Source organism: Macrotis lagotis, chromosome 1, assembly GCF_037893015.1.
Source record: "Macrotis lagotis isolate mMagLag1 chromosome 1, bilby.v1.9.chrom.fasta, whole genome shotgun sequence".
Taxonomy (NCBI): Eukaryota; Metazoa; Chordata; class Mammalia; order Peramelemorphia; family Peramelidae; genus Macrotis; species Macrotis lagotis.
The window spans coordinates 837,414,213-837,440,842 of record NC_133658.1 but is presented as its reverse complement, the minus strand read 5'-3'; the positions used below and the strand labels follow the sequence as shown (position 1 = coordinate 837,440,842).

Genomic DNA, 26,630 nt, shown 5'->3' with positions numbered 1-26,630 from the left:
GAAGACAGCAAAGCCAACTAGGTATTTGTTGGTGTGATAACCCATTAGGAATCACTTCAGGATATTTTATTTCTGCCACTGCTTTGGGACCTATTGAATTGGTAGCACAGGCCCACCCTTGCAAGGACATAAAGTTGAATGAATATATACAATCTGACTGACAAATAAAAGTTCAAAGACTGAATGAGAATGGGGTTAATCGTCAGTATGACATTCTCCTCAGGACCTGTCTGTCCAAAAGCCATTAAAGGAAACTCTCATCTGTCTAGATTTTAATAGCATTTTGGGTACAGTTTTCTTTGAGGTCACATAGACCTCATCAGGATACTCTATCACTGTGTGTTATTTTGCAAATTGCACTTCTGAAAACCCTGTAAGGAACCTGATCCAGCCCTTGGTAATTATAAAACATAACTCAGGAAAGTTTCTCTGCCTCTAGGTATTGTAATGGTTGACCTGCAGGGATCAGCCACACTCTTCATGACAGTAAATTCTTCCTTACCAATGCTACTTTTACTCCCAGGTGTGGGTACACAGGCTGTTCTAACAGCCATGACACAAATCATCTCCAAGTAAACCACCACCTGGACAGTCTCAGGAGCTGGCATGCCACCCTGAGAGATAAGGTGAGCCAGAGTCCTTGGGAGCTGGACATTCCGCCCCACTGACCAAGGGCACTAGACATGGCTGTGCCTTATCATCTCCTCCCTAATGTACCCCTCTATCCTGTAATGCAAGACACTACACGTACATAATGCTTGCACCCCCATTATTCTTTGTTCTACCCCAGAAGACCTAACAGTATATATGTAATAGCTAAGCAGTAATAAAATTGAGCTGGAGGCATAAGGCAGTAGTGGCTTGACTCCTTATTCTCAGCTCCCCTCCTGGAGGGAGGTCGCTGCTGTGGGGCCCAATGAAGCAAGCCACAACACCCAGAACTTGCCAAAAACTCTGGCCTGGCAAGACAAGGAGCCAAGTTATTTATTGGGACCACTATGGAGAATATATCTGGGTAGGAAAAGGGGATGGATCTGTTTCCAATAGTTTAATCGATAATCTTTTCCTAAACCCTTACTTGGGGATAATTCTGTTTTAAAGCTGGTTTCTATAAAGTGATATCTCTAGGGGTCCAACTACAGGTGGCTTTGTCAAAATGAGGAAGATCCCTGAATTCAACAAACCCCCAGGTCCTATTTCATAATCTCCCACCCTACATTCAACCTTGAGATGTCTTTTTAATGTGTGGCACATCTCTCTTATCAGTCCTTCCTTCTTGGTGGTCAGGATTATGTACTATTGTCAGAGCTGTGCCCAAGCTGCACTATATTTCTGGGAATACTCCTCTGCCTTTGCCATTACAAGACCTCATAGATATGAAACTTTGTGCCTTAGTCATGCCAGTCCACTCTTGATGTGCAATGTCACTCTTGCCCCTCATCATGGGGAAACTGTCTTGATTGCTGTGGGAGTAGGAGTGGTAGGTCTTGTTTGTTCAAAGGCAGTTTATAGAATCTTATTTCTGGAGGTGACTGATATGTGTAATGAGAAAGCAGCTATGGAATCAAGTTGATCCCTTGGTTGTAAAGGTTTTGCAAAACTGATGGGCACTGGATACACACTTGGCAAAAAAAAGAGTAGTCTACATTTTCCTCAATAAGAAATGTTTTTATGTTAATTTGTCCCAACAGATACAGGATGGAAAGGTTATGTTCCAAAGTATATGTTCATGCCACTTGATAATAATGGGAGTTAATCTCAGACTACACGTTGGTCTGATATTTTTAGTGCCCTTTCCTCAGGTAAGGGTAGTTTGATCATATTTCTCCTTTACTTTGGGGGTAATATTTAGCTTTGTTCTTATCCTACTTGGATTAAGAGTAAGCCCAAAAATGTTACATTGTGGGAACACAGGCTATTCTAATGGATCTCCACCTGAACAGTCTCAGGAGTTGGCACACCACCCTAAGAGATAAGGTGCGCCACAGTCCTTGGGAGCTGGACATTCTACCCCACAGACCAAGGGGACTAGAGACAGCTGTGTTTCACCACATCCTCCCTAACGTACCCCCCTTATCCTGTAATGCAAGATGCTGCACATACACACTGCTTGTTAACCCCATTCCCTCAATTATTGTTTGTCCTACCCCGGAAGACCTAACAGTATATATGTAATAGCTAAGCAGTAATAAAATTGAGCTGGAGGCATAAGGCAGTAGTGGCTTGACTCCTTATTCTCAGCTCACCTCCAGGAGGGAGGTTGTCGCTGTGAGCCCCAAGGTGAAGCAAGCCACAACATTACATTACCCTGGTGAATAAGGTACTGTTTGTTGTCTATGGTCATTTTCCATCAGTTGGCAGAAACAGGGATACGTTGGTCTAACAAAGAGGAAAAGTATGGATATTTTTCATCAGGCAACCTTTTCACTCACAGGGAAGATTGATAAAATATTTGTAGCAATAGTTTTTGTATTTTAAAATATTAGAGCAGGAGCTTTGTAATAACTAACAGGTTTTACTATATGACAGTGTTTTATAAAAATTGGTTTCAATATTCAAGTTGGAATTATTATATTAACATATCCTAAAACATTTTGTTGAGATTATTATATTAACATATATGTATATAGATATATATAAATCTAAACAATATGGAAAAATGAGATGATATGTCAAAACAAAAAGGAACGAAGTATAATAAATATAATAAAAGTCAAAACTCTACTTTGTTTCTTGTATTTTAAAGCATAATCATTTCTGCAACATTGATAAAAATAATTTGTGATTCTTTTTCTGTGATATATCTTATTGTTACAACTGTGAGATGATAGTTAATATTTGATCTTTATGAATTGAACTTACCCGAAGCTCTGATTATTGGAACTTACTATTGAAAACTCTATGGGTCTGTTAACATATTTGTTCTGAGTCTGACTTTAGATATAAGCATCAATGGAAATGCTGTTGAGACAATACTCTATGATAACAGCAACCCTATGGGATTTTGACATGCCTAAATTTCAGATGATGTTCTCATGGGAGACTGGGAGAATGACTATTTGGCATGCTCTAAGATAATATTCTCCTGACTCAGTTTCTCCAACACGACATTTGCATTGTCTCACCTGGCTCAATGCAGTTAGCCATCTATATAACTTTACTTGGAAATTGACATCTAAAATAAAAAGTAAATTTTCCCCTTATAAATGTTCCATGTTTTTAAGGCAAATTACCATAATCATCAGGTGATATTATTAAAAGGATGATGAATAATGTATAAAATTTGAGCAATTTTGCCTTCACTTACCTAAAATCTATCAGACAGCTAAGCAGGGGCTTATCTTTGTATCATTACCAGCTACATGTTCCTCTATTAATTAAGCATCTTTAATTTTTCAAAATGTTAAGGAGATGTTTAAGTGAAATGATAAATATTTTATGACATCAGGATGTGATTTTCTATCATAATAGTCTCAATTACTGTTTTAAAGAAAGGAATATTAGCCCATGACCTATGATGACCTATGATCTTTCTAAAAAATATCTTAAAGAGAGATCTGGGGCAGCTAGGTGGCACAGTGAATAGAGCACCAGTCCTGGAATCAGGAGGATCTGAGTTCAAATATGACCTCAGACATTTAGTAATTACCTAACTTTGTGACCTTGGGCAAGTCACTTAACCCCATTGCCTTGCAAAAACCTAAAAAAAAAAAAGAGATCCATTTTCAGTTTCATTTTAAAACACGAGCTTTAATTTTATCTGAGATGACTACTGTTCCTCTTTTTTTACATTATAAATTCTACTTGATCTTTATTATACTACTTCTCTTGTTTTTCATTATAATATTTCATGAAAGCAAAAACCCTTCTTCACTCTTTTGCTTTATTTCTGCCTACTATTTGCCCTCCTATCCCTTAACCTTCCCTCCAAGAATCTCTTGCAAACACACTCTTCTATAAACTCCCATTCCTGTTAGTCTATATACTCCTAAATAACCTTTCTGTTCCCTCACCTTCTACTCAGTATCCTCCCTATGCCCTTAGTTTCTTATTTATTTATTTCTGAATTTAGCAGGCTTTTGCCATCCTTCTGGATATACATACAGATTATTATATATATATATATATATATATATATATATATATATATATATATATATATATATATATATTAAAGCCATTTCTGATGAAAGTTTTGGGAACTACCAACTCTTCTTCCCTATCTAATTCCTCTGAATTAGTTCTTCCTTTTGCACATCATTTGTTTAGATGATTACTCTTATCATCTTTTCCTACAACATTTAACTTTTTAAAATCACATCATACTTAGCTCTACCTCATTTTTTCTTTGTTACACATATGGTTTACATTTCTATGTATAAATAGTAAACAATTTGTCTTTTCTGAGTTCTTTATAATTAGTCTTGATGTTTACATTATATTTCTCTTGGATCTTAAAATGCCAAACTTTCAAATTCAAGTCTTTTTTGCAAAAAAAAAATCCTGAAAGTCTGTCAATTCATCATTTTTGTTATTTAGAATTATGCTTTTTATTATTTAGAACTATGCTTAATTTTGCTGGGTTTGATATTTTGTCACAATTCCACTTCTTTTGCTTGTCAATATATAGTATTTCAAGATGTATGGTCTTTTAATGTAATCACTGATCTATCTTGTATAATTCTCATTGTGGTTCCATCATATTTGATTTTTATTTCCCTTGTTTTTAAGTCAGAGATCCTTAGTTCAAATCCTAACTTTCTCATTTACTGTCTTTGCAATATTGGTCAAGTCACTTTACCTTTCTAGTGTGGGATTAGATAACCTCCAAGACTATGATTCCTTCCTGATCCCTCAGACTACTATAATGCCCTCTGAACTCAAATTGTTTTTTTTAAAATCTATCTTGTGTATACCTACACATCTATGTATTTTCTCCCTTTTAAAAAATGCCAGCTTCTCAAAGTCAAGGACTGTTACTATTTTGTCTCTGGGATCTCTGCTTTCAATCTACGTTCATTAACTACTTATTTGTCTATTTTCAGACATGATTCCATGAGAGAAGGCTTGAAATTTGAATTAGGGAAGGGTATACTCACATTGATAAAATACTGAATACTAGATGTGATGGAATAGAAAAATGTAAATAGTCTTGATGTTATGACTTTATATATGATTCATTTCTTGAATGGTTCATGTATTGTTTCTTTTTGTGTGGTTTAATAATTAAAAGTTGATAAATGAAGGCGATCATTTCTTTTTCTAGGAGACGGAATATGAAAGGGAAAAAAGCAAGGATGGATCATCTAAGGAGAATATAGAGACATGGTTTCAAATTTTTTAAAAAAATGATATGGAAAAATGAGACAAAAAGGAACAAATCCCTTTTGAATTGCTTTAAAATGTGTGAAGGACATCTAAGTGGAGCAGTAGATAGATCACTAGGCCTGAAGTCAGAAAGACTCACCTTCTTGAATTCAAATATGGCTCCAGACTTTCACTTGCTATATGACCCTGGGTAAATCACTTTACCATTTGCCTCAGTTCCTCATTTGTAAAATGAGTTGGCAAAGGAAATGGCAAACCAATCTTGGTCAAGAAAAGCATCAAATGATTATTTTGAATAGTCAGACATGACTGATCAACAAAAAGGTCCTAGTTTTTATTCACTATCCAGATGATTCAGGACCCCCAATTATCATTTATCAAACCACATTTTCCATCCCCCACTAGCAATGGATTGCTTCTTTAACAACCAATAACACTAGGAATTAGTGTTTCTGTTATTTGTTTTACAATTAGAGAAGTGAGGGAGATAGAGGTAAAGAGACTAAGCCAATGTTATGTAGCTAGTTAATATCTGAGGCCTTGAATAGGTTTCTTTCTCCTTCTGAGGCCTGCACTCCAAATTATATATGTGACTACAACTGCCAAATCCAAAATGGGCTTATGAAAATTCACACTTTAAATGCTCTTTCTTTCTAGACATAGCTTCACTTTATTCCCAGTTTTACACTAGTATTCAAGTCAGCAGAACTGGTACAGATTTGAATGATCACTCAGATTTTAGAATATTATTTTTACAGACAATTACAGAGAAAATGAAAAATTTCAAACAGTAGTCATCATTTTAAAGTAAATTTTTATTGATATCTTTTGGGGAAGGGGAGAAAGGAAGAAAAGCAAGGAACTCAAAATCCTACAAAAAAATGAATATTGAAAATTTTTTCACATATTAGAAAAAGGGGGGTTACCCTTTCCTTTTTCTTTTTTTCAACTACATATAAAGAAAATTTTCAATCTTCATTTTAGTTGCATGCTTGTTCATATGAAATTCATCCTCTAGGAAGAGGGCTAAGTGAAGAAAGGAGTAACCATATTATCACAATTAAGAGCACAAAGACAGCCATGATAACACGGGGAAAAAAAGACATACAAATGAAATGGCAAAAACTGGGTTGTGTTTCTGGTAGTGATGGGGTTGAATTTACCACCACAGAGTATGTCAGTGGCTGGTTTTCTTCATATACCAATGTCAGAGCCCATGAGTTTTCAGTTTCTAGTTGAAGAGTCTCCATTGAGATAACCAGATTTAGGCTCTTCTCAAATTGATATTTCTGGTCCCAGGAAAATGTCTTTTATTTCACCTCTTGTACCTATAAAGAGAAGAGTTGATGTCAAAGTAGTTTTGATTAGCCAAAATACCAATATGGACCTAGTCAGTTGCTGCTAACCCCAGATTCTTTTGGCTGTTGGACTTAACTTTGTCCTAACAGAGGGTCCCATCTTAATGGTTTTCCTTTATCTGGCAACCAGATTCTTTTCTTCACCTTCACCCTTGATGTTCAGTTAGGGGGGATTAGTTTTTCTTCATTTTTTCTGTGAGTTAGCTCAAATGTTGCTGAAAGATAAGAAAAAGGAGTAAAGCACTGTATCTTCTTTTTTCTAGGAGCTGGACTTTGAAAGAGAAGAATTCAAGGAGAGGGTAAAATCAATTGTTCCCAAAATTTGAATAAAATTATGTGGGAAATGTCATTGTGAAAATAATTATCAGTAATTTTTTATAAGTTTTTGAAACATTAAAAAATGGATCATAATATTTTCCTTATATTTTGCTTTTGTAACCCGTCTTCTAACCCAACTGGCATGGGATTCACTTAATTGATGAAGATGAATATTCGGTTGTGTGTGTCAGGACAGTGTGAGGTTGGCAAGATTAAAGAGAATTTCAGATTCTTTTGAACTCTTTTTTGAAACTTTTGAGTCCCTTCAGGAACTTCTGACTTCCAGCTTCAAAAGATAAATGATGCCAACTCTGCTTCAAGTTGCTGAAGGAAAAGATTTTAGGAAGACAAGGAGAGGAATTCATAGGGCTGCTAGTGATGCAGTGGAAAGATCTTGGGATCTAGGGTCAGGAAGACTTGAATTCTAATCCTGTCTTACATACTTATCCTGGGAAAATCATTTAATATTGTTTCAGTTTTTTCCAGATATAAAATGAGCTAGAGAAGGAAAGAAACCACTCCTGAATAGCCACAGTAGTCTCAGTCATGTCCCTATCCCCAGCATGCTATACTAGAGACTTGGAGAATTTCCCCTTAGGTGAGATCTAAAACTTTCTCTCGAGTTGTAACCTCACTGCCAGTTGGAGGTGATTTTCTATATATATTCCTATACATAGATATATGGTATTTATATACTCCTTGGATTTCGATTTGGAAAAGTAATCTGCATAAATGGGTTTTCTTATTCTATGTTTGTCCATTTTGAAACTGCTAGTTGATGAGGAAAGGGCTAAATTTTGGTTATAATGCTTGGTTTCCTTTTCCTGCTTCTAATGAGACAAGCATCAAAATGTAGAAGGAATATTTACATTCCTAACACTTAATTCACTGGCAGATAGGAAGTGCTTCATAGATGCTTCCTGCCTACCTGTCTACTGAGTCTATAGGTAGGACCTGATAAGCAAAGCAATTGGTGCTGGATCACTCCAGTTCCTTTAGATACTGGTTTAGGACTCCCCAAGAATTCAACTACACCCAATCTCCCAGTCAAGACCATTCAGACCAATATATGATTGAATGAGAAACAGAACATTCCTCCCTTCTGATCTAATCTTATCAGGTCAACCTAAAGATATGGTGCCAGTCTTCATATAGGATCATATTTGATCTTGACAGCCTGCCTGAGTTAGGATCTTACAGGTATTAAAATGTCTGTAACTTTACAGATGAGACAATTGAAGTTTAGGTAGAGTAAGAAACTTGACCATCATCATCATCATGGAGTTATGACTAAGTCACAGGTACAGATAAAAACCCCATGTGAAGTGACTCCAAGTTCCCTCAAAAGGAGGGCTCTCAATTTTCACAGATCTATAAGAAAAAGGGTATTTTCCCCAAATACCTTGATTGTCCTGCTGAGAGGCTTTTATTTCAGGAACACAGGTCCAGCTGGAGTCTAGGATCTGAGCAGAAACTTTTCAAGTCTCAAGTCTTAAGACCTATCAGTCTTGGCCTTTTATATTCTGTTCCCTCTCAGGGTTCTCCTCCCTTTTTCTATTTACATAAAGGTGTGAATCCCAATCTCAGCAAGTGTGGCAAAGAAGGTAAAAATTCCTGTTTCCCTTCATCAATCTTCACTCTCCAATACTTAGTCATTTCAGATCTCCACTTAGCCCCTCATTAATTAACATTTAAAAACCCTTTATCACTCCACTTCATTCGCAGAAACAAAGTAGGAGTGTAAACTCTTGATGAATTAACCACACTAGTTTCCTTAGTACCTATTTACTGTAGGTACTAAGGACTGTAGGGAGGCTCCAGTCTTCTTAGCAGTGAAGAAAGTTTAATAGCAGGGGTCCTGCTCAAGGCACTAAGCTTTTGTTTGCCTCTGATTCCTCAATATTCTTTTCCATTTTCTTTAAAAGTATTTTATTTATTTAATTTTCAAGCTACATGCAAAGATAGCCTTCAACAATTATTTTTGTAAAGTTGAGTTTTGCAGTTTTCTCCTTCCCTCTTCCCAGCAGAAAACAATCTAATATATGGCTTATACACCTATAATTATATTACACATAATCCATATTAATCATGTTGTGAAAGAAGAATCAAATAAAAAAGGTAAAAAATATAAGAAAAACCATAATATATAAACAAATGCTAAAAATTGAAAATAGTAAGCTTTGGTCAAGTTTCAGACTTCATTGTTCCTCCCTTGGATGTGGATGATATTTTTCATCACATGTTTTTTTAGAATTTTCTTTGATTGGAGAGTAGATGATCTAGTGGATAGAGCATCAGTCCTGGAATCATGAGTTCAAATATGACTTCAAATCTGATATCAGACATTTGATACTAACTGTGGGATCTTGGGCAAGTCACTTTATTGAAACACAAAAATCAAAAAAGGCAAGTAAAAAATTGTCTTTGATTATTGTAATGCTGGGAACAAGTCCATAATAGTTGATCATCAAACAATATTGTTGTTAATGTGTACAATTTCCTGTTTCTGTACACTTCATGCAGCATCAGTGCCTGCAACTCTTTCCAGGTTTATGTGAAGTTCATCCTTTATGATTTGTTTTTTTTAATTTAATTTGATTTTTCCAAATATATGCAAAAGTGACTTTTAATAGCATTGCTTAGATTTGAAAGGCTTTGAATGTTAGAGGATTTGTTATTTGATCCTAAGCACAATAAGGACACAAAGAAGTTTATTGATTTAAGAAGGTGACAGGAGCAGGCATCTACTTTAGGAAAATCACTTTGGTGGCTTATGGAGGGTGGATTGGAAGAGGGAAGAGATGAGGCAGGCAAACACACCATCAGGCTTTTGCAGTAGCCCAAGTGTGAGATGATGAGGACCTGCACTGGAGAAGAGAAAGTATCAGAGGATAGAAGAGGATCTCTTTAGGAGAGGTTGCAGAAGCAAAATCAACCACCCTGGCAACAAATCAGATGTGGGGGGAGAGGAATAAAAGATAATGAAGAAGTGAGGATAACATCTAGGTAGTGGAGCCTGAGGGACTGGGAGGATGGTATTGTCCCTTAGTAATAGGGAAGTTTAGAAGAGAGGAATGTTTAAGGGAGAGATAATCAGTGCAGTTTAGGACACGCTGAGCTAAAATGTCTATCAGACATACATTCTGAGATTTCTGAAAGTCATTTGACATATGAGATTGAAAGTCAACAGAGAGGGGCGGCTAGGTGGCGTAGTGGATAAAGCACCAGCCTTGGAGTCAGGAGTACCTGGGTTCAAATCTGGTCTCAGACACTTAACAATTACCTAGCTGTGTGGCCTTGGGCAAGCCACTTAACCCCAGTTGCCTTGCAAAAAAACCTAAAAAAAAAAGTCAACAGAGGAGTTAAGATAGGAAAATGAGTTCTAAAATCAACATAGAAATGATAATTAAGTCAGTGGGAGCTGATAAGATTCCCAAATAAAGTAATAATGCACAGATAGCTATGCTTATGCAGACATCTACACACACACACAGACATACACACAGACACACACACACACACAGATACTAGAAAGCTTATCTTCCCATTCATCATTGAGTGTCTTACCTGATCTCACCAGTGTCTCCCAGATCACTTTCCCATTTTGATCATTCAAATTCAAACTGATTTCCTTCTTCACATTTCAGGTGTGGATCTCAGAGAACTGCTGACAGGCCTCAGCACTCTGATAAGAGTTTTAGTTCCTGAAGAAAGAAAAACCAATAGTATTTATAGATTACAAGTTCTCAGAACAGAACCAAGTCAAACCAAGTATGGTCATGCCCTTAAAATGAGGAAATGCATTAAAAATTCGAATTAGATAATTACTTCAACTTTAGTTTAAAGTATCTCAAATCTTCATATCAAGATATTTCAAAAACCTAAGATACATATCAGTAAAAAGCTTAGGAATCATGATAGAGAGACACATACTGAACCAGAGGATTTTGCTGAGATTAGTTGAGATGCTTTGAATGAAAAAGAGGTGCTTTTACCACAGGTATTACTTACCACTAGTATTACTTACTGTGGGCATTATTTTCAAGTGTTTTGAGCCAGATACTAAGAAAAGAGAGTCAATATAGAGTGGAGTTACTGGAGGTGGCTTATGCAAGCGCAAAAAATGGAACTTTGCTTCTTCTTCATCTATAGCCTGAAGAAAGGGAAAGAAAAATTTTCAACATGAGAAATCTCTGTTTGTCCCAAGAGAGCACACAGGAAGGCAGCAATTACTTGCTTTATGTCAGTGGCCTTCACCATAAGACTGATGTCAAACTAGGGGCTCTAAAGGGAAGATGGAGTTGTCTACATTTAAGCTCTATGTATTTTTTGCTGATTCATATTTAGGACAATTTAAATTTGCCTTCTTTATTGTACAGTCACTGGGGATCAAATACAAGTGGAGGGTGATGTCCTTATCCCTGAGACGGTGGTATATCAGAGTAGTGGCATAAATAGGAATAAATTTCATGGTAGATATGTAGAATTCTCAACAGAACTCCCATGGGAGAGAAGCTAGGGTTTTCCAAAATAGCATGGGATGTTTCCATTCTCATTGGATTCTCCAGGACCATAACCTCCTCTTTAAAGTGGGCAATTTTGAACAAGGAGACATCAATTTTTCTTTCTGTAGAAGAATTTCAAAAAATTACTTTTTTTTTCTTCTTTCCATATTTCTTCTAGTTGTCAAAGGTTCTCTATTTATATGACCTCAAAGAAGTTGAGATTTTGCACTGAGAATATAAAATCAGCCTCTTGTTTAAAAAGAGGAAATTAACTAAAGCTATAAGTAAAAAGCAAATTTCTTGGATAGCTCTTGAAATCAAATTAAGAAAAATGGGTATGGAGCAACTTGGTGGCACAGTGGATAGAGCACCAACCCTGGAGTCAAGAGGACCTGAGTTCAAATATGGGCTGAGAAACTTAATACTTATATAAATCAAACAAACAAAAAAGAAAAATGAGTAAAAAAGAGAAATTACAATTCTTTTACTAAGAAATAAAATATGTATTAAATTTTTTTATTACATTTATTTTTCTAACTACATATAAAGATAGTTTACAACAATCATTTTTTTGGTATGGTTTTGAGTTTCACCTTTTCCTATCTCTGTCCCTCTCTACCCTCCCCCCTCACCTGACAAAGAGCAATCTAACATAGGTTGTACACATGTATAACTTTGTTAGGCATATTTCCACATTAATCAAGTTGTAAAATAAGAATCTGAACAAAAAGGGGGGAAAACTAAAACATTATATAAACTTTAAAAATTGAAAATAGCTAGCTTTGGCCTAAATTCAGATTGCTTAGTTCCTTCTCTGGTTGTAGATGCTATTTTCTATCACAAGTTGTCTACAGTTGTCTGATTATTATACTGCAGAGATAAGGAAAACCATTATATTTGATCAGCGTATGTATAAATACTATACTGACTGACCATAATTCTACTAAGAACCCTACATTTTTACAAATTTCTACTATTAATATGTTTGAATTTAATGCTTCCTTAAATATTGACTTTTGTTTGTGTGGAGTTGAATCTAGGTTATGGTAAGCTCTGTCTATTTCTATCATATCAATCAAGTGTGATCTAAGCAATAGAATGTATCTGCTTTTTGACAATCAGTGTAGTTGAGTTTAGAGAGTCTAAAGGCCAGTTAGCAGGTCAGTTGGTAATGAATTCTTTGACTATAACAACATATTAAATAAAATTAAAAAATGCCTTTCATTCCTATGCAACTTCCTTTATTTCTTCAATATTTATGGGATGGTGTTGAGAATCTGCAGCACTACTAGGTGAAATTAAGCTTACATTTGAGTTTGAGAGCTCTGATATGCAGTGGAGCTAAAGATGATTTGGTAGAATACCAGCAATAAGTCTGACACCAATATGCTGATCCATAGGAATAAAGGGCAATGAGATCATCTGAGGAGAAACAAAATGGCCCAGATTGGAAAAACCCATTAAGTTGACTGAACTGATATAACACGTGTATAGAGCAGGGGTAGTTTTCAAAGCCTGCATGAGATCTTGTCCTTTCTCCTTTTGTTGTTTCAGGCAAGTGCAGACAATCCAGTTGATCAGGGGAACAGAGCACAAAGTGAGCAATGTGGCATTGCCTTCTACTAAACTAAAGGCCTTTTCACCTAATTCTGTCTTTCTGAAAAATTTGAAAAAATATTTCCGCCTTTGCACTACAGAGAAGCCCAAGATCTTCACATGGATTCTCTAACAAAAGTCTAAATTTCCCCAGAGCAGTGGGTCTTGTAGTGATCAGCAAGGAGGTTTCAGGGAGCAAAGTTTTTCTTAGTAAACTGCTCAGCAGGAGAGACACTGGCCTCTGCTTCTTCCAGTTTTTACACAGATCATATCTGTGCTCATTACAAGGGAATTTCAGTTCATCTAAACCATCAATGATGAACAGAAGTCTCTCTGGTTGGGACAGGATCTCTGCAATGGGCAGCTGTGGGCCAGGCCAGTCTTTGGCAATGAAATCAGCAAAACTGATTTCTCTCTCTCCTAATAAATTCATTGCTCTGCAAGTGAGAAAGAAAACATGGTCGAATCTCTTTTGAAAGTTTTCCTTCTGCCCAGTCCAACATCACTTTGATGGCCAGGGTGGTCTTCCCAATACCAGCAGTCCCCTGAAGCACAACAGTGTGGGGTGGGATGCCTGTCTCCTGATCTAGGGAAAATAAATCTGACACCTCTATAAGCTGGCCTTCCTTCTTCATGACTTCAATTTGTTCCCATCCTTGGACTAGGAGCTCATTTTGTTTCTCTTCCTCATGTCGGTATTCCGGAAGCAGCAGCAGCAGCTGTTGATGGTAAAAGGTCTCATCCTCACCAGGAAGACAATTCTTTTCCCTCATGGTACTTATTTCTTTCATCTAAAGCCATAACAAAACAGAAATATTCAGGATTAAATCTGCTGAAATATCTTTGGGAAGTGTCCCTAAGATAACAATTTGGGCATCACTGCTCCCAGAATCCACAAGGAGCCTGTGGTTCTGCCCCCACCTCACATCTTCTAGTGTCCAAGATAAGCCTCCAGACCCTGCCTGTACCTCAACTTAAGTGATCTTTCTGAAATACAACCCTGACAATAACAGGCCTTCAATGTCTCTGTCTTGTTCATCCCACAACTAAAGACCTTCCTATTCATTCATCCTTTTTCCCTCACAATTTTCCCTTAGAGAACAATAAGCTTCCTAACCTCCATGGTTTAGTTAATATTAATTCACTCAAGTCAAAATTCAACTCCAAAAACACTTATTAAGTGCCTACTGCATGCTAGGTAGTGTGCTATTGGCTGGGAATATTAAAAAAGACTTCTTCTAGTTTAATGAATTTATAGCAAATGAAAATTATTAGTGTAATCATCATAGTTTAAAGCCATTAACCAGGCAAATTCTTATCAACTTATCACAGGTTTGACTATTTGACTTATTTTAAATTTCTTTCATTTTTAGCAAGTCCCCGTTTACTTTATGTTCAGTCCTTACCCAACTTCCTGTGCACTTCTATATTAATTATGCTTGTATATTAATAACCAGTAATATTGGTAATTGGTTTTTTAGATTCTGATTCTTTCTTGTATTGTTCCCCCCTAAACATAAAGAGGTCAGGCATTAGCTACAAATGTATAGGAATTTAAATAAGGGATAAGAATGATTAGGGAGTATAACTCAACCTCCTATTATTTCCTAGAGAAGGAGATGGGAAGAGCCAGTGCCAGGAGTCAAAGAAACTATTACACCTTAAATTTTTTATACTTCCTTCAAGGAAACAGATAAATAGGATCTGGGAAGCAGAAAAAGATTAAATACTACATGGCTAATTTTACACAATAAAGTGATGCTCAAGGACATTAAAAGTTAATGCAACTACACAAAAACCTGGATTCTGCTCCTTTGTAAATGTTCAATATTTCAGAGTACTTATGATTCAGGGTAGTAGATTCTTAGAACCACTTTTTCCTCTCTTTTTCCTTTTTGCCATTGCTGCTGCTGTGATATTCCCATTTTCTCTGGACTATTGCTGAGAAAACATTTCTGTCTCCCTGTGCCCCCAAGTTCCTAATACATTAGGCTACAACCATGAAGGACTAGATTACCTACTCTCTGCTATCCCCCAAAGAATTTTGGAACCATCTAATGTCAAATTCCTATTGCTCCATTAACTCAAGAGCACAATTTAATGATCCCCAACATCATATGGAACCATGGGCATGTTCTCCTGCCTTTTTACTACCTTTATTGATTGCTAGGATGTTCTTTACCCTCAAAGTTTTCAAGAGACAAGGTTTCTCCCCTCCTGGATCTCAAAACTGAGCCATTATTGGTCACTAAATTCTGAAAGGCATCACAGAGCTATGGCTTTGATGACTGTTACTGCCCCAGGAGGGCTAAAAGAGCTGGGGGGGGGGGGGGGGGGGGGGGAGGAAGGGATCAAAGAAGTCCTGTGGGAAAGAAAAACAGAAGACAGTGAGAAGCTCCATTTGTTGCACAAGGAGATATTTGGGTGCTGAGAGTAGGAATGAAGCTGAAAGTCAGAATTAGGGAGCTGATGTCAGATGGGCCCCTGAAATGTTTGAATGTAATGTGCTGAGGTTCAGCATCACAAATTTCACAAATAAAGGCTTATTAAATGACACATACACAATTATATACTTTGTAGCTTTGTATTTTCTTCTGTATCTTGGATTTAATCAGCTTGGAAAGAGGGGGATTTTTCTACTCTTTACTGTTCCCTCTGCCCAGGAAACTCAAGCCTTCCACACCTCTTAGCCTAGGGCTAAAGACATATAAATATGGCCCCATACATTGATCTGGTCAGAATTCAGGAAAATGTTTGGGTGTAATAAGTGGTATTTATGAATACATTCATGCAAATTGTACACACACACATACAGATTTACATTGTTCTTATATGTGAATGTGTGAGGAAAAGCGTGAAAAGGTAAGAGTGCATTTAAGTGCATATCAGACTGTAAGACAGCTAGACAGATGAGGGAGATGTATACTCTGTACATGTATAGATTTCTGTACACATGTGAACATATGAATATATTTTCATGTTGTATTAGATATGAATAGAAAAGAGTCAGAAACATAAAAGTCATTGTTGAGAACTAGGAAACAGCTTTGTGAACCAGGGGACCAGGATGATCATGATGATCACATTGGAATGAGAAGCAGAGTTAATGCCAGTATCAAAAAAAATGATCTAAGGGATAAGTGCAAAGACTTGGCCTGAAAGACAGTGATTGTTTTCCTTTTGTTTTTGTATCTTAATGCCTATCACCTAGTAGGTAAATCATAACTATTTGTAGAATTGAGACAGGTAAATAACAGGGCTTCAGGTTTTACAGTTTCTTCAATTTTGATCAGTCAGATTGGGGGGGGGGGTCCTATGTGAAGCTGGTCTATGTGAAGCCCATATACTTTTCAAGTTCCCTCTAAATCTGGTAACTACTACTATGACAGTATCTATAGAGATGGTAGATACTATTCCTTTCCCCAAGGGGTTCTACCCATAGCATTTAGAGCTGTGATGAACCTGGGATCAATCTATCAATGAACATTTATTAAGCAACTGCTATTTGCCAGGTTCTATGCAAGGTGCTGGTTATGTAAATACAGAGCCTAATGTAATACCTACTCACAAGATTAAGCCATATATGGACAGAGGGTCACAGCAAGAAAATCATGTGTTCCCAGCATGAAAAATTAGGGATTTTTTTCTTAATTGGAGCAACAATTATCCCTCTAGTCAAGCAATATTTTCAATGGCAGCATATAAAGTGAAGGTATGAAAATTATATAGTACTCCTTCTACTTAGAAGAGCAGAACCAATTGTCCTAGTGGCCGTGGTTGGCACTATTTAAACATCCAATCTTTCTTTCTGAAGTGACCCTGATCAGTAACACTGATAGAGAATATCATGGTAAATCTTATATAGAGAATAGGGTACAACAAAACTCTGATGAAAAATAGACAAAGCAGCCAAAAGAATTTATCATGGGAGCCAACATTACCTAGGGGAGAATAGGCTTGTGTAACAGATGCAATAGGGAATCCAGGACAGAAACTCAAGGGAACTGTCTTTGTGAGACTGGCTGGGAAATACTGACATCCTTGTCACAAAAATAAAATTCCATTGTCATCCAGGATCACAGTAGGGATTCCAAGAGGAAATAAAAGTCAAGGGGGGGTCCAGTATTTGAGTAGAGATTTAATGGCTTACATTCAACAGATCCTGAGTAACAAGGGGCAGGTTGAATTCTCTTAGTTAAGTACAACCCCAGCACCCAGTAGACAAGGATCTAGGGTCAATCAGACCTAGATAGGCTTTCCCACATTGGCCCTCCTTGTATGTATGTTTGCATGATGTGTGTGTGTGAAGTATGTGTGGATCCTTGTTTTGTGTATTTGCATGTATTTGTGTATATCCCTCTTCTGTGGGTGGTATAAATGATAGACTTGAGTATGCACAAGCTATGCCTGTTGTTGTAATAACTTTTTCTTAGGGTTCTTTAACCTCCCTGTACATTTTAACACTTCCAACCACTATTCTCTTCCCTTAACTTCTGAAACAGTGCTTTCTCTTGGTTTTTCTTCCTGGTCCTGGATTCTCATCAGGGTAGGTTAATCAGTCACTCTACTGCCCCTATTAAATGTAAGGTGCCCTCAATTTCTCTCAATAAACATTCTCTCAAATAGACTCCCGTGCATTTCACAAATTGATGGCGATTTCTCATTTTTGTGTTGTATCTATTTATCTTTCACCTAAGGAAATATATATTTATATCCAGATTGAGGGAAAAAGTCTAAGGTTTAAGGGTTTGTGAAAAGATAGAATTTAGTGCCTGTGTTCCACATGGGATTGATTGAATCTTTCTCCAGGATATCTCAGGTTTTTACATGGTAAAATACTTTCTTGCAGTGATGAAGTGAGAGGCACTCTGCAACTTCCTGGTAGAATCTGGGTGGCCTCCTCCTTTCAGGGAGTTAGAGTAGTGGACTATTAGCTCCAAGTCTCTATTATCCACAGGTCTTTGAATGAGTACCAATTTATAGCTGGTTTTGAAATCTGTCTAGTTACTCATCCTCTTCTGCTGACTCTTCTCACACCCTACTCCCCAGTTTCAGAATTCGACTTCATTATAAAGATTGCTAGATCCAAGGGAACGCTTGACAAAAACTGATCCTAACCACATTGACAATATTTTTGCATTATGGGAGAATAGATTCTGTACCTCATGTTCTTGAAGATAATTTTGCATTTCCTGTTTCACTGAGTAGATTTCAGTTTTATCCTGTTGTGGTTTTGTTTGAGTGGCAAGGGAAACACAATGAGTAGTGAAAAAATAAAGCAGTAATAGAAAAAGAGCACCAGGAAGGCAGCACTGGACATGGAGTCAAGAGAGATCTAGATTCACTTCTGCCTTTGACACTATCAGGGGCAATACAGGGAAAAGATGAATGGGAGTCAGAGGATTTCTTCCATCTAGTGACTCTCTCTTGGTCCAGCACTCTATCCACTGCTCCACCTAGAAGCTATCTTAGGTGCACATATGGTATTAAGGAATCAGAAAGATAGTTTTTGAAGACTAGCTAAAATGGAACTAAACTAAATCACTGGCATCCAACAGGGAAAAAAAAAAGACTTGGCAGAGACTAGTCCTAGATCTATCAATGACATCTTGAGAAGACACTAGAAGGTCTCAGCATTGGTAATGTTAACTCTGCCTCAATTCATGTGTTTTGACAAAATGTTTCCATATATATATATATATATATATATATATATATATATATATGTATATATATATATACATATATATATATACACATCTCAAATACAGTTCTAGGCATTTCTTATCTTCTGACTGAAGCATGCATTTGTTAGAGATTGAGTACAAATCTGCATATATGGTTCTCTATGACTTAACTTTTTAATATATTACCTACATTACATTTTAATTTATTTACTTAAATAAAACTGTTATCAGGAGTTTTGTGGGATGTATGCAGCCTGAAGGTCACATTTTTAAGAAACCTAATTTATTTCTTTCACTGACTTTGATTTAAACTAAGTATAAATGATTGTGATGATTAGTAAAAGCACACTAACTGATGGAATACTCATGAGCTATAGTTTACAAAATAATATGAATCACAAGGTGCCCAAAACCTGGAATGGTTTTCTGGGTTTAAATGAATATTTTAATGTATGTTGTTTTATGAATATATGTATATGTACTACATGTTCATGTTTAAATAAAAACACGCATAAGAATATTTACTAATTGATCAATAAACATTTACTGAGTGTCTAGTATGTGTCAAACACTATGCTAAGCACTAAGGACAATTCTTTTCCTCACAGAACTCACAATTTAGTTGGAGAAATTAGCAAACCAATATTTACAAATGAGCTACACATAAGCTAAATAGTAAATAATGAAGAGAGTATTAAGAGGCATGAATAAAAGCTTATTGTAAAAGATGCTATTTAATTGGGACTTAAATCAAGCCAGGGGAACCAGAAGGAAGAAATGATGAGGGAGGAGTATTTCAGGCATTGGGGAACAGTCAAAGAAAATGGTAAGAGGCTAGAGACAGTGTTTTACTCATGGAAAAAAAAAACAGGTCAGTTTCACTGGATTAAAAAAATACACTACCTCTTTCCTGGATTGTTACATTAGTTTCCTAATTATTCAGCATCTAGTCACAAATCTCCCTCCTTTCCATTATACTATTACAATATCAGCATTATTAAAGACAGGTCTCATCATGATATTTCCCTCATCAATAAACTCCAGCACTTCTCTTGTTACTTCTAACATCAATGCAGTGTATATCTGAGCATTTTACCCTATTACTAAACAAGGGCAACACTAGTGTTGTTCAGTCTTGCCCTGTAGGAAGTGTATTATCTGCTATAACTCTTAAGATTTTAATTTTCTTAATGACTGGGTAAGTGGTCTAGGTTCTTGTAGCATATCTCCTTTTTTTTTTTTTGGATTTTGCAAGGCAATAGGGTTAAGTGACTTATCCAAGGTCATACAGCTAAGTAAGTATCAAGTGTCTGAGTTCAAATTTGAATTCAGAACCCCCTGACACCAGGGATGGTCCTCTATCTACTGTGCCATCTCACTACCCCAACATCCCCTTATAATCTGAGAGAATAACACATACACTCAGTTGTTTAGAAATTTATCTTACTCTTCAGGTTTGGGAGAGGAGGAAGGACTGATAGAAGGGAGGGAAAGAAGGGGTAAAAGGAAAGGGGGAAGAAATGAGAGAGTGGCTGATAGAAGGAGGGAGAGATCAAGTGAGGCAGTATTCAGAAGCAAAACATCAGTGAAGAGGTATAGAATGAAAGGAAGAAAAAAATACAATTGGGATGGAAATAAAATGAAGGATAGTAAGAAGTTAGTAATCATAACTGTGAATATGAATGGGATGAAAACTCCCATAAAATGGAAGTTAGAAGACCGAATTAAAAATCAGAATTGTAGGGGGCGGCCAGTAGTGGATAAAGCAGTGGCCCTGGAGTCAGGAGTACCTAGGTTCAAATCCGGTCTCAAGACACTTAATAATTACCTAGCTGTGTAGCCTTGAGCAAGCTACTTAAAAAAAAATATCAGAATTGTACAATATGCTATTTACAAGAAACACATTTGAAACAGATAGATACATAGAGTAAAGACTGGGGCAGAATATATTATGCTTCAAATGAAGTGGAAAAAGCACAGGTAGCAAAAGTCATGTCTAAATAATTGAACAAATGTCAGTTGTTCATGAGTAGGCTGAGCTAATACAATAAAAATGACAATTCTACCTAAAATAACCTCCTTATTCAGTGTCATACATATCAAATTTCCTAAAAAAGTGAGAAAATGTGAAACTCAAAACCTTGCAAAAATCATTTTTTTAAAAAACCCTCATTGTATATAGTTGGAAAAATAAATTAAAATTTTTTAAATGAAAAGAAATTAAATACATTATTTGTTTTTAACCAAAAAAAAAAAAAAATAAACTGAGCCAACACTTCTACATAGATAGTGGTTACTAACCTGAGAAGACTGGAAGAACTGGAGCAGAAACTGATCCAAGTAGATAGTTGGGAGCTGAAAGTAGGAATGGAGCAGGAGGAAAGTATTAAGGAGCAGATTTCAATGGAGACCCTGAGGAGATAGAACAATATACCACAATACACCAACATCACAAATATAAAGGTCTGTGGGCAGACAGAAATTCAGTAAAATGTTTGTAAGCTTTGAAAGGTTAACTCTAAGATAGTGAATCAACTAATCAATAAGTATTTATGCCAACACGCCTATACTAAAGACAGTTAGATAAGCAGAACTCAGGAGGAAAGAGATCTCTGCAAGCTGATGGACTTAAGACTTCTTGGAAGAAGTGGAAGTTGGTCTGGGTCTCAAGGGAGAGCACTACCCAGGTAGAGGAAAGAGGTTCTTGGGCCTCTTCTCTGCCCTGAATCAGTTTGCTTTAATGTTGTTATCCTTTTGACTTAAAAAAAAAAAAACCCAAACAAGCTAACAACAAACCAGCCCCAAAGGGGCAAAGAAGATGAAGCAGTGATTGAACAGACTCAAAAGCAAAAAGATATTTGATGGAATCAAAATCTTTTTCATCCTTGCTGTTGTAAATGAGATGTGATCAATTTCTTGCTGTATAGCATTCATTTAAAAAAAAGAATTGAACCCTTGTTCTTTGTTCCTTACTCAGCACAGATACCAGTGAATTGTCTTAAATTCACTATCTAATCATTCTCTTCATCTCCTTTTTTTTTTGAACTGGTTCCCATCCCCCAAATCTTTTCTCCTTTCCTCAGCAGAGACCACAGCTGAAATCTCCATTAGCTCCATTCTCCCAGATCCACCATCTCCCCTTCTCTTCAATTCCTTCCCTCACTTACTGGAGCCTCCGGAACATTCTCTTGCCTCCAGCAAACTCTCCTTGAGAACCACATGTTCTTCCTCTTTAATATCAGGGAACTGACTGAATTCTATTCCTCTCATCTTTATTGATGGGAATGTAGCTGTTGGCTACTTGGGTTCAGTTCTCCCTATGAGGAATCATTATTTAGACTGGGAAAGCATGGGTGAAAATAGACCTGGAGCCCAGCTCAGGTTTTTACGTCTTGCTTCTCATGCAGGGGACAAAAGGTGAACTCAACCCAGGATTAGGTAGAGGGTAAAGCCCCAAGGATATCAGGATACAAATTTTACATTAAACAATGACACTTCAAGAATGGGGAGGGTTCCACCCAAGATTACAATTATTTCTGTTACAATCAAAATTCTCTACCTCAAGTCAATTTACATCTCAAGAGTCAATTTACATCTCCACCCAATTCTTTCTGGTACATTCAAATTCTCTTCATCTTCCCCAGCATCAACCCAAAAACATCTCCACCCAAGTTCTACAGTCACAATTCTCTTTATCTCTCGCCCTGCATCAGGAATAATCATAGAGGTGACCTTCCCTCCCTATCTCAACTTGATGTCTACTATTCCAATGGGATCTTCCCATTCCTCCTATTCTAAAGTCAGAAGTCAACAACCAATCAGCAAGTATTTCTAAGTACCTATCACAGGTCAGGTACTACACTAGATTCTGAGGAGACCAACAAAAAAATTAAAAATGCCCTGAAGAACCTGACATTCTTTAGAGGAAAACAACCTGTAAATACAACATTTTTACAGAATGAATAAAGGTAATTTGGTGTGGGAGAAACCCTAGAAGAGTGTACTAGGGGAGAGGGAGAGAGAGAGAGGAGAGGAGAGAGAGAGAGAGGAGAGAGGGAGGGAGAGAGGGAGAGGGAGAGAGGGAGAGAGGGAGAGGGAGAGGGGGGAGGGGGAGGGGGAGAGAGGGAGAGAGGGAGAGAGGGAGAGAGAGAGAGGGGGAGAGGGGGAGAGGGAGAGAGCAAGAGAGGGAGAGAGGGAGAGAGGGAGAGGGAGAGGGAGAGGGAGAGGGAGAGAGAACAAGTAGGAGGGGGAAGCCCTTACCCATCCTGGCTCCTTCTGGCAGCTTTGGGCCATCCATCTTCGGCAGCTGTGTGCAGTCCATCCTCTTTAGCAACTCCACCCTCTGGCCACCCTTTTTGGTTCTCCCGAAAGCTATGAGTCAGCTTCCAGGCTTCTCATTCCCCCAGAGAACTGGCCAGGGCATTGGCCACTTTGGTGTGATCAGCCCCCTCCAGGAGGCCTGGGGGGGATATGGTCCTCCAGGTACACTTTGAATCTCTCCAGATCCTCATTAGTCAGGTGCTTCAAGTCATCAAGTAGGAGATGGTAGAAAAGCTGCTCCATTGCAGACCTCTCTGCTGCCCTGCCTCAGACTAAAGGGAACCGGAAGAAAGAGAAAGTGAAAGTCTGGAGGTCTGGGGCAGGCCAGCTTCCTTCTGACTGGACTACAACCCCTAGAAGTCGGAGCCAATGAGCAAGATCAGGGCACAGCCTTGGCATCTGATTTCCCAGAACACTGGCCAAAAGGGAGGGGGGAGCCTGATTGAGTTCCGACTTCTTTTGCTTTCTTCTTTTGGAGAGCTAATTCTTTTTTATTCCAGATTAATACTTCATTTTTTTTCTATTTACACATTAAGAAAGTTTTTCAACATTCATCCACTTGCAGATTTATGTTACACATTTTTCTAGCATTTTCCCTTCCTACCTCCCTCCTCCCCTCAGTGGTGAACAGTCTGGTAAAAGTTGTATATGTACATTTGTGTTTAACATGTTTACATACTTGTTTTGTGTGTGAGGAATTAGGAGACTGTTAACTTTTCATAGCCTGAACTACTCCCACACCTGATCAGAGGAACCAGACTCCCTGTGGATGGGACTGAATGACTCCCCTAAACCAAATATTTGAATGTTTCCTTCTAGCCCAGCCTCCAACTTACTTTGTCTTAGTGATTTGAATCAAGATTGGATTCAAATCCCACCTCTGACTGGTACTGCCTACATCACCTTAAGCAAGTCATTTAACCTGAGGCTTCAGCTTCCTTGGTGAAATACAGGACAAAGATGAGACTAAGTGGCCTCTAAGACCCCAATCTTTTCACAAATAATATTTAAAAAGCACTTAGCATAAGGACTATCCCATAATATGGGCTTAATAAATTGATTTGAATTTCAAGATGTCTAATAACTGCTAGTTCCCTCACCACCTTCTTTTTCCTTTTAGTTTAGTGTTCTCTATGATCCAATGAACAGTTGGTGGCCTGTGCTGGGGTTGGAGGTGGGGGCCAAACATATTGCACAGAATTCCACCTTACCTCCAGGGCTGCAGAATTGCAGGAGGGTGGGGCTTTGCTGGTAAATTGCTCCAGGGCTTGGAGCCTTGCCCTTAATGAACTCTACCTTTGAGGCTCTCCCACCTGGCTCCCCTCCCATCTCAAAGAGAGAGACCTTTGACCACTAAGCTAGTATAAACTACTTCCCTCTTCTCCTACTTTCTCCTCTCAGGAATTATTTATGCACCTGTTTTCTACCAGTTTGGAAGGGAATTCAGAAGGCTCCAGGGAGTTCCTACCTCACTCTGCCATCTTGGCACCATTAATGCCCAACCAAGAAACATGGATTCCACAAGGCAAAAGCAAGAACAATTAGAACAGTTCCCTCATAATCCTGAGTCACATTCTCCTAGCTATGCATACAGGCTCTGTGAAGAAGAGTGACTACCAACTTATGGATACCTAAAAGTATGGAAACCCTTTGTCTACAGTAATTCACAGCTTTGGACTGCAGTTCTCCAGGAACAAAATAGACCAAATAGACATCTCTTGCTAGACAGGGCTACTTCTCTTCTGAATCCCTCTATATTCCTGCAGGGAAGGAACCACTTCTTATCTACTCATAAGCTCTGAAGAACTGTTAAATTCTTTTGGTCAAAGAAAAGATTGTAAGTCTGGGATCTTAAAAGTTAATTCAGGGACAACTAGGTGGCCCAGTGGATAGAGCACCAGCCCTGGAGTCAGGAAGATTTGAGTTCAAATCCAGCCTTGGACACTTAATAATTATGTTGTATGACCTTAGGCAAGCCACTTAACCCCATTGCCTTACAAAAACAAAGAAAAAAGAAGTTAATTCATATCTGTTCCCATGACTGGGCTCTGAGGAAGCATTATTTTTCTTAGCAAAACAGTTTACCCAATTTTGAGGTTATGCAGAGTTATTCAAGTCAGCTTATTGGGTCCCAGCAGAAGTGTAGGTGATAGAAAAGAGCAACACTGAAATATTTGAACTTCGAAGCTTTAGGTAGAAGCAAAAGATCAAGACAGCCAAGTCTTTCTTTCCCTCTGACAACCTTTCAAATCTAAGATTCTTCTTTGCTCCACTAAGCCTTTTTGAAGGGGATGAGTTTCCTCCAATCAGATCAATTCCTAGAAACAGTATCACAGCCAGTCTTATACCACACCTGGATTCAATTTCAAGTAGCTACTCTTCTCTTCTCCCTTCTCCACTCTACTTCCTGCTGCTCTGTGCTCTGCTTCTGTGTCTCAACTGTGCACTTGGCTTTGGTGTGGTCCCAGGCTCGTCCTCAGTTACCAGATGACTCTCCTCTTAAAGCAATCTCCTAGTTTTAAGTGATTAAACTTTACCCTAAGGTGAAAAAAAAAATAAAAGAATCAAACCACTTCTTTGACAGACACACAACAGATTGACAAGATTAATTAGCAATCTAAATGACTTTTTCTTTAATCTCTTCTTAACTTTCCTATTACTTTCTTTTGTATTGAAACTTCTTTTAATAAATCTCTATTTTTCTTTTTACACCTACATTATCTAGGTCAAGAATGATTGGTCACAAGTGGAAAATGGAACACATGGAAACATTAGCACAGCAGAGTTTATTGCCACATGGGAGCAGAGATCCTGGTCACAGTTCCTGGGTTGAAAAGAGTGCTTGTGGTCACTCACAAACCACTACACACAAACCGGTAAACACACCTTCCCTATACAAACTTGATAGAGCCAAAAACTTAGGTCTCCAGATTTACCTCTGATAACAACTACACAAAAAAACTTGAAGCTTGGGACTATGACCCCTTCACATGGGAAGCAGAGACCATCATAGACGTTAAAGAAAAAATAAGTTGAAAAATGAGCAAAAACAGAAAAAAAAATTCTGATCATAGAAAGTTATTGTGGTGACAAGGAAGATCAAAATACATACTCAGAAAAAGACCAAAACAGCTAAAATTCTCATATCTAAAAATCTCAAAGAAAAATAGAATTTATCTCAGGTCATGAATTGCTATAAAAAAAGATTTTTAAAACTAAATGAGAGGTAGAGGGAAAATTAGGAAGAGAAAGGAGAGTGATGCAAAAACAAACATGAAAAAAGAGTCAACAGCTTGGAAGAGGCACAAAAAATTTTGAAAACTAACATCCTTAAAAAACAGAATAGCTTAAATGGTAAAAGAGGTACAAAATGCCAGTAAAGAAAAGAATGCCTTGAAAGACTGAATTGCTCAAATGGAAAAGCTCACTGAAGAAAATAATTCCTTAAAAACTGGACTGGGGCAAGTTAAAGTTAATGACTTTAATAAGTCATCAGGAAGCAAACTATGTCAGAAGAA

General features: G+C 37.5%; 1 protein-coding gene and 1 long non-coding RNA gene across 5 annotated transcripts in view; one reads left to right on the top strand and one right to left on the bottom strand.

Annotated features, from left to right (window-relative positions):
* LOC141508598 (uncharacterized) overlaps positions 1-7,083 on the top strand; it is a 92,130-nt gene extending 85,047 nt beyond the window's left edge. Inside the window, exon 3 of the long non-coding RNA XR_012474463.1 lies at positions 6,950-7,083. This is a non-coding gene — a long non-coding RNA (uncharacterized LOC141508598). The remainder of the gene's footprint in view (positions 1-6,949) is intronic.
* On the bottom strand, positions 6,134-23,432 carry LOC141508594 (caspase recruitment domain-containing protein 8-like). Of its 4 annotated transcripts, none has more exons than XM_074217377.1 (4): positions 23,053-23,432; positions 21,094-21,147; positions 11,032-11,157; positions 6,134-10,708 (listed from the first exon to the last, which is right to left on the bottom strand). In XM_074217377.1, exons 1-4 carry the CDS (start codon positions 23,083-23,085, stop codon positions 10,682-10,684), a joined length of 240 nt encoding a protein of 79 aa, XP_074073478.1. In that variant the 5' UTR covers positions 23,086-23,432; the 3' UTR covers positions 6,134-10,681. The 4 variants fall into 4 exon arrangements, 2 of the variants coding, with proteins under 2 accessions (XP_074073478.1, XP_074073477.1); XR_012474462.1 differs by adding an exon at positions 12,818-13,896 and having other exon boundaries at positions 6,135-11,157; positions 21,094-21,204; positions 23,053-23,424; XR_012474461.1 differs by lacking the exon at positions 21,094-21,147 and adding an exon at positions 12,818-13,896 and having other exon boundaries at positions 6,135-11,157; positions 23,053-23,420.
* Positions 23,433-26,630: the final 3,198 nt, after the last annotated feature.